General features: G+C 44.9%; 1 protein-coding gene across 1 annotated transcript; it reads left to right on the top strand.

Annotated features, from left to right (window-relative positions):
* Positions 1-2,297: 2,297 nt before the first annotated feature.
* Positions 2,298-10,000, top strand: LOC126403885 (CXXC-type zinc finger protein 5-like). The gene is made up of 3 exons (XM_050066705.1): positions 2,298-2,418; positions 4,906-5,970; positions 9,138-10,000. The coding sequence occupies exons 1-3, from the start codon at positions 2,302-2,304 to the stop codon at positions 9,183-9,185; spliced, it is 1,230 nt and encodes a 409-aa protein (XP_049922662.1). The 5' UTR covers positions 2,298-2,301; the 3' UTR covers positions 9,186-10,000.
* Positions 10,001-11,880: the final 1,880 nt, after the last annotated feature.

Below are 11,880 nucleotides of genomic sequence, written 5' to 3'. Positions count from 1 at the left end.
ATGGAAGGAGGAGGAGGTGGTGGTGGGGGGGCGCCAGAAGACACACACATTTTCACACTGGCTGCGCTCATGCACACACGCGCACATCACACAGACACAATCTCTTCTCAGAGCGGCACACGTTTTGTTTCTGCTACAAATACACACACACACACATACACACACACACACACACTTTCTGCTTCCTTCTCTGGCACACACACATTTCACACTCGTTCACACATCTCTTTTTCAGTCTGTTTGTTGTGCACACACACATTCACAAAGGCAGCGAGTGCTTCACAGTCACATTAGTCACTGTGTGTGTGTGTGTGTGTGTGTGTGTACGCGCACGCGGAGGTCAGAGGTCAGCGTGGCGAAGGTCTCAGATCAGATGCAACAGTGAGATAACCACATATGTCCGTCCTCTCAGGTATTTACATTTACAGAGTCACAGAAGTTTCCCTCCGTTCCTCTCTGACGTCACCTCCACCTGGACGCAGGTTGTGGACGTCAACCTGTCTGCGCTCAGAGTTTGATCTAGTTCAACTGTGACCTCGAAACCTGGCGGAGAATCAGAAATAATGACCGCGCTTCAATCGACGAGGAGGGAGAAAAGGAGCAGAGTAACCCAGTTAGAAACTCTTAATTAAATCAATTAGCTTTTATATAAAAGGTGGTATGTCTCAGTGTTGCACCTCCTCTTATTCTTTTTTGTTTCTGCCTTTAGTTTTCATTGTCACGACAGGAAGTTGCGCGGCCCGGGATGCCAGCCGGCTTTTGTTCAGGAGTCTTTTGTTGTTCTTGTAAGTTTTGTGGGTTTGACTTTGGACTGAAGGTGAACTGAGCACAGATTCATTAGATATCAATAACTCATCTCTGCAGGTTTAAGGGATAGTTTGGATTTTTTTGTTGTGGGGTTGTTTGAGGCACTCATGGAGGTGTGCAGTTTGGAGAAGCAGACAGGAGCACTGCCACAGAAGCTGAGCAATGTACTGCTGTGGACAGGGGCAGCAGCAAAACGTGTTTTAGCCACCTTAAAGAATCAACGTCAGTTTAAGTGTTCGCTGTATTCAGAGTATATTCACTGCTTTATCTTTCTGTCAGACAGCCCTCTCCAACGGGGAAGTCCTTTCTCATTTATGCTTTCATCAAAAACACCAGACTCCATCAGTAGTTTTAGCTCTCTGAACACGGGAGCTGTTGGTCTACCGCTGCTTCAATCAGCTAGTTAGTTTGTGTTGTTGGTGAATACTTCAGTGAATCTGAACGAACCTTTTAAAACACCAGTCACACAGTAACCAACCTGTTCTTATCCCAAGTCGTCACAGATCGCCGCTTGGTCTGTGCTGTTCATGTCTACATATTACTTGCTATCCTCCTGCGTTTGTTATTGACGCTTCAGGACGACATGGCAATTTATACCGTGCAACAAAAGCACGTGGTTAGGTTACGAAAAAAACATCACAATTTGGGTCAACATTCGTACAGGAAGCAAACATCCGGCTCCCAGACGAAAGTCTGGGGTTTGTTGGACCCATCCACCACCCCTCCCACCCGTCCTATAGGGACTTTCCAGCTCCTTATATGACATTGTTACCGGCAGCGTTACAAACTGACACCACTTTTAGTGTCGGTGTCTAACGTCGAAGTCACTGACGAAGCGGTGGTATTTTACAACTGCAACAGAAAAAACTAAGTGATGGAGGCAGGGGTAGATCAGCAGCTACTTTAGTCAGCCTAGTAAAATTTCTCACTGGGGTCTGGCTGTGAAGAGAGCGATATAACGGCTTCAGCTCCTCAAGGAAAGGGCTGTCTGATGGCAAGATAAAGAGGTGAAAATACCCTCAATATATCGTACACTTTAACTGATACTGATATTTTTTAATGTGGCTAAAATACGTTTTGCTATTGACCCGGTCAACAGCTGTGCATTGTTTAGCTTCTGTGGTGGTACGCCTGTCTGCTTCTCCAAACTGGGGGCATGTCAACCGACATTGAAGGGAGACGGTGCCATCGTAGCATTTGCTTTGATTGTGACTTAAATTTAAATGTTTCAAGATTTTTCCTCAGACATCAAAGAAGAAGAGATGAAGCTGATTGAATACAGAGTGGAGAGGATGAAACTTAAACTGTAAAAAAGGATGATACGTCAGTTGCATGATGGGAAATCTCCGTGACAGTTGCAAATTAGCAAGTCAACAATAAAAATGATGCAGAATGATAAAAATCTACTTTAATTTCTAATTTCATTTCTCTGTTTTTGTTCACAGAGCAAAACGTGTCGACCACACAGGACCAGCTGTGAGCGAGGGTGAGGTCATGTCAGGCATGACGAGCGGCGTGTGCGTGGAGAGCGACCTCTCCTCAATGCTCCAGAGAAGCTCCGCCCCCTCCCACCATCACCCGAATCACCATGGTTACGGTGGACAGGGACAGGTGAGTTGTCATTTGACTTTTTAACGTTGGAGTCAGTGTTAGGGGTCGACGTGGCTCAAAGGGAGGTTCGAGGGAAATCTGATGACCTCACAGAAACATGTCAAAGTTCAACAAAGAAGAGCTCATATGAACGCTCACTGTTTATGTAACTCAACAGTCGTTGTACTTGGGTAGATTTTTTAACTAAACTGCCACAATCTCCTGTTCCTCAGAAAATAAAGAGTTATTCAGTCATTTTTACAACAGAACCAGGTACCAACAAATGAACCAGGTACCAAAAAAGTACCAGGTACCAAAAAGAACCAAGCATCAGAGAAAACAAGGTATCAAAAAAGTATGAGGTACCAAAAAAAGTACCAGGTACCAAAAAGAACATACAAGGTACCAAAAAGGAACCAGGCACCAGAAAGAACCAGGTACCAAAAAACCAGGTACCAAAAATAAAAACATACGAGGTACCAAAAAAGGAACCAGGTACCAAAAAGAACATACAAGGTACCAAAAAGGAACCAGGCACCAGAAAGAACCAGGTACCAAAAAACCAAGTACCAAAAAAAAAACATACGAGGTACCAAAAAAGGAACCAGGTACCAAAAAAAAAACATACTAGGTACCAAAAAAAACGTACTAGGTACCAAAAAAGGAACCAGTCACCAGAAAGAACCAGGTTCCAAAAAAACATACCAGGTACCAAAAAACACATACTAGGTACCAGAAAAAACATATGAGGTACCAAAAAAGAACCCAGCACCAGAAAGAACCAGGTACCACAAAAAACATACTAGGTACCAAAAACAAAAACATACGAGGTACCAAAAAAGGAACCAGGTACCAAAAAAACATACTAGGTACCAAAAAAACATACCAGGTACCAAAAAAAAATACTAGGTACCAAAAAAGAACCAGGCACCAGAAAGAACCAGGTACCAAAACAGAACCAGGCACCAAAAAGAACCAGGTACCAATAAAGACCCAGGTACCAAAACAGAACCAGGTACCAAAAAAGGAACCAGTCACCAGAAAGAACCAGGTTCCAAAAAAACATACCAGGTACCAAAAAGAACCAGGTACCAATAAAGACCCAGGTACCAAAAAGAACCAGGTAGCACTAAAGACCCAGGTACCAAAAAGAACCAGGAACTATCCACAACTTTCATTAATTCATTCATTTCCGTAACCGCTTATCCTCTTGGGGGTCATGGGGATGCTGGAGCCTATCCCAGCTGACACTGGGTGAGAGGCAGGGTTCACCCTGGACAGGTCACCAGACTATCACAGGGCTGACACATAGAGACAGACAACCATTCACACTCACATTCACACCTACAGACAATTTAAAGTCACCAATTAACCTGCATGTCTTTGGACTGTGGGAGGAAGCTGGAGCACCTGGAGGAAACCCACGCTGACACAGGGAGAACATGTCGGAGCACCTGGAGGAAACCCACGCTGAGAACATGCATATTCCGCATGGAAGGGCTCCCTCCCGAGTTTGAACCAGGAACCCTCTTGCTGTGAGGCGACAGTGCTAACCATTACATCACTGCGGCGCACTATCCACAACTTTGTGAAAGGAAAACCAAAAAGATGTCATATCACAAAGAGACGTTTGTTGTATATTGTTGTCTTTTTCTCTCTTGTCATTTCTCTAATAACTCTCTAAAATCCATCAGGGTCAGATCATATATCTTACCAGGCTGCATGTCAATATTATGATTTATTGAAGGCAGCAATAATCGGTGCTACCAGCTGACAAACCTGGTTTTAGTTCAGTTTTTTTTTTAAAAGGAAGTTGGATCAGATTTTGGCAAGAATCCTGGGAAATACCAGAATATGAATTTTTCAGTATGGCAGCACAGCTGGATTCACAGGTGTTGTGGAACATTTCTGCTCTGTTCTCTGTTACCTCAACAGGTGCTGAGATTTCAAGCTCTGTTAAAAAGTACAGGTTGGACCTCTGGGACTGGCCCCAAGGCCTGGATATCACTTAAAAAATGTATGATACTAGTTCCCTCAAAGTGATTCTGATACTGATACACAACTCCATCTGTTACCTTTTTTTCCTCTTCATTTAACATCCACAATGTGATTAGAAGCATTCAGATGCATGAAATGCCACCAGACGCCAAAGGTCTGTTGTATCGCCATACTTTTGAAGGTTTTGGTGGCATCTCGTCAAACTGAACTGCCAACTTGGTCAAATACACCGCACCCAAGTTTACCACACCACAAGCTGTGTGGGTCGTACCTGCTGCCTGAGTGGGCTGAGTGGGGAAAAGGATCGAATGTAGGAATCTTTTGACCAGAGCCGTTTCGGTTCTTCTTGGCACCAGGTTATTTCGGTTGATACGTTGAAGGTATTGAGTACTGATACGCACTTCTATTGGCACCAACATTACATCTGTGTGTATTAATTCAGTATTGTATTTGTATATTGATCTCTGTGGATGATGATGATGATGATGATGACGACAGTGTGCCTTGCAGGTGTCCAGTTTGGCTCCGATGCTGGACTACACCACAGAGATGGACCGCTACCGTTCATCCATCGCCAGCTTCTACAAAACCAATGTCAATATGAACATGAACGTCACAAACTTCCCTCAGTCTGCCAAGCTGGCGGCCCGTTTGGCGGCCGCCGCCCCCATTTTCCCCCCCGCTGCTGCCAGGCTGGGCGCCATGGCGACAGCACCCTGGGGTTGCCACGACAATATGAACATGAACGTGAACATGAACCACCCAGCGGCCATGTTCTGGGGCCGGCCCAAACCTGCCCCAGCGCATCATCATCACCACCACCCTCACCATCACCCCTCGGCGACACCAGGGCACATGACCTCGTCACACCCCCACAGTACCAGCATGCACCAGGGCGGCGGGGGGTCGGGAGGGGGAGGAGGGGGCGGAGGGGGTGGTGAGGGGGGAGGAGCTGAAAAACACGGACATACTGCCTCCTCACTTCCTGTCACACAGGGAACGGCACACCATCACCCCATGACACCTAGCAACGGGAACTTCCTCCCTGGTTATGGCGGCGGGGCGGACTGTGGCGTCATGAACAAACAGGGACACACCCACCCGGACATGATGGGCCTATCAGAGAGCGCGAGCTGCAATGGTGGAGGGGTGATGGGTAGTAGCTTCCTGGGGGGGCTGGGATTACCCCCTGGGGTCATTGTAATGGCGATGGGGTCAGCGGGGGGTGGAATCTCAGACGCTGGCAGCGCCTTCCAGATGACCAGCAGCCAGCGGGCGCTAACGGACTGCCAGCAGCACGCCAACTCCTCCCCCTGCCCTTCGTCCTCCTCGCCATCATCGTCAGGTGTGACAGCCGGGGGCGTGGCCCTGTCATCGTCCACATCGTCTTCGTCATCTGGAGCCGTAGCCAAGAGGAAGAGGAAGCGGTGCGGCGTGTGTGGGCCGTGCAGGCGGCTGATCAACTGCGGCGTCTGCTCGTCGTGCCGTAACAGGAAGACGGGTCACCAGATCTGCAAGTTCAGGAAGTGCGAAGAGCTGAAGAAGAAGCCAGGGGGAGGAGGGGGGCCGCTGGAGGTGAGGCCGCACGCACAGGAAACACACTCACAGGAAGAGCGCGTTTGTGTGTGCGTCTGTGTGTGCGTCTGTGAATGTGTGTGTGTCCTGGCTCACTTAACCCAGATGACTGCCAGCGAGGCGCGAGCTGGAAGGCATCGCTCACCCTGCTGAGTGTGTGTGTGAATGCTGTGCAGATGGTGGGTGGTGAAAAGCGAGCGCTCGGTCCCTGCTGAGGTCTGGCAGTCTGCCAACACACACACACACACACACACACACACACACACACACACACACACACACACTCTCTCTCCGCTGATTCACAGTGATAAAACGAGTGACTGAGAGAGAAAGGAGAATATTTGTTATCTACTGTGTGTGTGTGTGTGTGTGTGTGTGTGTGTGTGCAGTAAGAATTAGTGGCGATCAATAATTCATTGACACCAGCGTTCGACCTCAGTGATGACTCTATATATATCACACACACACACACACACACGCTCTCCCTGTGGGAATCTCCACAAACTCTCACTAATTATTCCCTCAGCATCAACACACACATGTGGCATGAACACACATCTCGAAACATGGTGTGTGTGTGCTCGTGTGTGTGTGTGTGTGTGTGTGTGTGTGTGCGTGTGTGTGTGTGTGCATGTGTGTGTGAGACAGTGAATTAGCCGCCGTAATCTCCCTCAATTACACACTAATTGGACCTGTGGAGGCTAGCGGCAAGTGACAGCACTGTGTGTGTTTGTGTGCGCGTGCATGTGTGTGTGTTATACTGTATGTGAATGTATGTATCTGAGTGCATCACACTGTGTTCGGTGTGTGTGTGTGTGTGTGTGTGTTAGCAGGTGGTTTCACACTCTTGCCTCATCCCTCTTCCGTCCTCTTTGATGTCGACCTGACAGCCAATCAGAAAGTTTGTGAAATGAGCAGCAAAGCCCTCTGGGTGTTTTTTTTTAAACAAGTTAAAGTTATGTTTTATAGGACACCTTGTCTCTGACTGACCCCTGACTCTTTAAAGTGAAATCCAGACATTGAAAGGAACACTCCACCATAGTTTTCTTTCATAGCTGTACATAGAAAACTTCCCACGTCGATAAGCTTCAATTTGAGCCCTTGACACTTGCTTTGGCCTAAGTTTGGCGCTCTTGCGTGATTAAAGTTTTTCAGTTGTAACACGTGATGTAACTAGTGCACATACAGTTTTTTGCGTGGATCATTTTGGGCGCACTTGTGTTTTAAAACCTGTTCCAGGACTCTTTTCTACCTGTGGAAGTACTAATGTTGATACAAGACTTTTTCTTTTAATTCTCATTTTTGATGAAATGGATGTTATTTTTTTTTGGGGGGGGGGGGGAACGTGATATTTTGAAATGGAATAGCAGCATGCCCCAGAATCTTATTTTTTCTTATTTTGCTACTTTCACCTTTTTTAATTATAATAATCTAATAATACAGTAATATAATATGTATCATAATATGTATTAATGTGCATAATTGGAAGCTTTACTTCAAGCAAATTTTGATGCAAAAACTTTTATACTTTTTCTTTTGAATGCAGGACTTTTTCTTGTAACAGAGTACTTCTACAGTGTGGTACTACTGTTTTTACTTCACTTAAACATCTGAGTACTTCTTCCACTGAGGGGTGATTACACAGAAATGAGACGCTAGAGACGCAGACGCTTCAAAGACGCTTGAAACGCTGGAAGCGCTTATTCAATGCGCACTAGCTACTGGCGTCTGACGCTCAAAAAGTTGAAAATACTTTTCAGCGTCTACGCGCGTCTAAACATGCGTGTCTAAGGGAGCGATCACACCGAGATGAAACGCTAGAAACACAACGCCAGTAAAACCATTGTTTTCCTATGATATGGCGCGTCTGACCGGCGTTCAAGCGTCTTTTTAGACAGGCGTTTTTCCGACGCCTTTTTAGAGACGCGCGTCGACGCTTTAAAGTTAAAATATTTTCAACTTTTTTGAGCGTCAGACGCCAGTAGCTAGCGCACATTGAATAAGCGCTTCCAGAGTTTCAAGCGTCGTTGAAGTGTCCGCATCTCTAGCATCTCATTTCTGTGTGATCACCCCCTTACTGCAACCCATCGACTGATTCGTGTCAAATAACCCAACTCAGCACAACAGGGCAGCATGAACATCCATTCAGGGTCTGAGCTGAGGTTAGCACCTACCACTGCCAAATGGGGGTAAACTATTGGCAGTGGCGTGTAAAATTGTCGGCCCTCTGACACTTTAGTGGACGGAGTAAAGGCACAACAGAAACACGTTGTAACTGCTATATGAATGTAACGCTATTGGCTGTAGAACCCTGTTTGTTTGTATTGACCGTGGGTAAATTGTTGGCAGTGGTGTGTAAAATCGTTGGGCCATTTGACACTCTGGCAGACAAAGAAAAGGCACAACGAAAACACATGTCGTAACTGCTATATGAAAGCAACACTACTGGCCGTAGAACCCTGTTTGTTTTGTTTGGATTGAGAGCAAGTAAATTGTTGGCAGTGGCTATACAATCATAGGGCCATCTGAGACTTTGGCCATCAGAAAAAAGCGCAACAGAAAGATGCGTTATAACTGCTTCATAAAAGTAACACTAGCAGTCATCTTGACTGACGGTTGGAGTTCACAGAATTCTAACCAATAACCATCAACGAAAAGATGCACACACATACTGTACACGCCCACTTGTTACTGTATCAGCTTCATTACCTCACATGTCAGATTCTAGGCATAGTGAATGTGTGACGGTGGATGCACTCAGAGCAGACGGGTGTTGGCGAACAAAGCATGAGGAAAGTTAGCAGTGAAGTAGTTGTAAATGTACAGTGTGAAGTCAGCTTGTTCATGAATGAACGCTGCAGCTAGTCAAGACCAACTTCCTGTTCTGCTTTCCAACATTGGTGGGTGTGTTCATGTATGCGTGTGCATGTGTACAGTACCCTCTCAGTCCCAAAAAACAGGGTTCCCCTTGAAGCCATAGCAGAATTCAACCACTGGAATTTACCAGCAGTGGAAGAACTCACATTAGTGAGGGATGATAAAGGAATATCTGTTTAAGTTTATTTTGCTTTTCAATAGCCAGGCACTATCTATTAATATTCCTCTAGTGCCATCATCAGGTCATGTACATTTCTCTCTCTCACTTCTTTTTTGTCTCTTATTCTTAGCGGCCGCCCTCTGTCCCGACCGGCGAGGCATTTCGTTGGTTCTTCTAGCCTTCCCTTCGCCAACAGAGTCGCAGCTCGAGGCCCAACAGGAAGTCACCAACACATATGGACCATAAATCCAGCTTGGATGAATTTAAAAACAAGGACTACAACTTCTGGATTTGAACCAGACACTTTGCAACAGGATTACAATTTCATACTGTGTGGATGACTGTGCAAGACTACAAATCCCACCTCAACTGGAACAGGGAACCAGCTAGGAGGGCAGAGGTAGAGGGGGCAGTTTGGTCACAGCCAACAGGGATTGACCAATCAGAATTTGTTGTTGATGATGTCATAATTGTCATGTTTTCCTGAACTTGTTTGCAGGTAAAAACTCAGCCCTCAGATAGATGCGCACAGGTTTTCTCAACTCTAGAAATGCTGTTTTTGCACGTCAGCACCACATAACGCTACAGTTAGCGTCAAGTCTAGTAGGCGGGTTTGAGAACAGGCCGAATTAAGTAGCTACCTAGCTAAACTGTGAAAAATAGTGCCATCCTGAGATCTGTCGCTCGATGGGAGACAAGTGTGTCGCGGTTTGAAAGAGTTCAAGAGGCACAAACTCCTCATCCCTGAATCCATGTGAAGCCTGACATCTACTGGTGAAAAACAGAGCATTGTATTTGATTGGCTGGTCCTTGGAGTCGAATATGTAAAGTTTTATAGACATCTGGTCACTCCACATGGTACCAAAGATCAGCCAGTAACAGAAGGACTGTTCTTTAGCTACTTGTCACCAGTGGATGTCAGATTTGAAAAAGAAGGTTGGTAAAAGTTTGGGTTTGTGTGACCGCTCTGTGCTGGTAAAGATGGGGCAGCATCAATAACAAACTACAGCCCTAAACATGAACCTGAACATGACGTTTACCTCAGCCTGATGTAGCTTATGTAGCCTTGATGGATCCACAGAGTCCAGTCGTTTGGTCACATTGAAGGTGACAGGATCACCAAGTCAAGTTTTATTTACGCTACTGAACATTATGTAGTCGTATCCAAATCTCTTGCAACTGGAGGAGTCAACAAATAAAAGTCGACAGGATGTGAAACAGTGCCAATGGTTTGTAACACAAATGTTGTATTCATCTTATGTCAACATTGCAAGATAGGGCACTTGGCCTTGTCGGAAGTCTGCACTCTCTAATTGCTCATGTAGTTAATAAAGATTTAGGTAAATATAAGTATCCCATCTGACTCAGTATCAGCAGATACCCAATATTACAAAACTTAGATCAGGGCCAGAAAAACATGATTGAGATATCCCCACAAATTGCCTGTTTCTGACTTTTAGATAGCGTTCATATCAACACCCAAGTCAGAATTACAGTTGGGAAGTTTTTGAGAAAGCTCAAATTTATTAGACCTGGAACTGAAAACCAAACAAAAACAAAGCATTTTAATATGTTTGGGAAGCAATACACGCAATTTTTTCCCAAGCCCTTAATATCATGTTCACGTTATATTGGATATGTCCAAGGGGCGGATCCAGGCACGTTTATTTATTTATTCACCCTAAAGCCGAAAGCCAATGAAAATCAGATCTTTTCTTTACTGAACCCTTCTCTTGTTTGGATCAAGTAGCTTGTTAATAATAAGGTGTGTCAAATTTAATAGCCACAGCTGTTATTTCCGTGACTGTGTCAGACACATATTTACCTCCTTTGTTCTGATTTTTTATCTGTCAGTAGGATAATGGAAAAAACGTCCGGTCTGATTTTCATGAAACTTGGTCCAAAGACGAATCCGAATCACGGGGTTGATAAACAAATTATATCCCACTTTCATTAAAATTGCAAAGTAGGGTATTTGGTCTTGGCGGAGGCTGCGCTCTCTGAGTGCCCTTCTGGTGAATCAAGATTTAGGTTAACATAAGTATCAAGTCGGACTTGATATCAATACAGGATAAGATCGGGATCAGGTCCAGAAAAACATGATTGGGATATCCTTACTAATGACCTGTTTCTGATGTGTAAATAATGTGCACATCAACAACTAAGTCAGAATTCTGACTTGGAAGGATTTTTTTTTCGGAAAGCTCGGATTAATCTGACTTGGCACTGAAAACCAAACAAAAATAAAGCATTTTTCTATGTCTGGAAAGCTCTGAACACAACTTTATCACAAGCCCTTAATGTCACGTTCATGTTATATTGGATATGTCCGAGCCGATCCTAAAGATCAGTATCAGGGGTTGATCCAGGCATATTTTTATTGGATCGGTGCCAGATGAAGAGGATCAAAATCTAATTTGTCTTTAACTGAACTCTACCCTTGTTTGGATCAAGTAGCTGTGTATCAAATTTAGTAGCTAAAGCTGTTATTTCTGTTTATGTGTCAGATACATATTTACTTCCGCCTTTTGGTTTGGTTCGGTCTGTTCGGCAGCAGTATTACGGGAAAACTAGTGGTCTGATTTTCATGAAACCTGGAAGGGTGTAGCATGCGCAGAGTGAGGGCCCACTATCTTTTGCAGCAGATCCGAATCACAGCGCAGATACACACTTTTTTTTCCACTTGTGTTAATATTTCGAGATAAGTCTGCGCCCTCCAAGTGCCATTCCGGTTAATCAAGAATTAGGTAAATGAAAACCAAACAACAGACCTCTCCTGTCAGCAAAAGCCCATCACTCAAGGTGATCTACTGTTATATTCCCAATGCTCAGTATTGTTAACCCTTTCACAACCAACTCCGCAATCAACTGTC

The sequence above is a fragment of the Epinephelus moara genome, chromosome 17, assembly GCF_006386435.1.
Source record: "Epinephelus moara isolate mb chromosome 17, YSFRI_EMoa_1.0, whole genome shotgun sequence".
NCBI classification, from domain to species: domain Eukaryota; kingdom Metazoa; phylum Chordata; class Actinopteri; order Perciformes; family Serranidae; genus Epinephelus; species Epinephelus moara.
The sequence above is the reverse complement of the archived record's forward strand: the minus strand, read 5'-3'. Positions and strand labels throughout refer to the sequence as shown.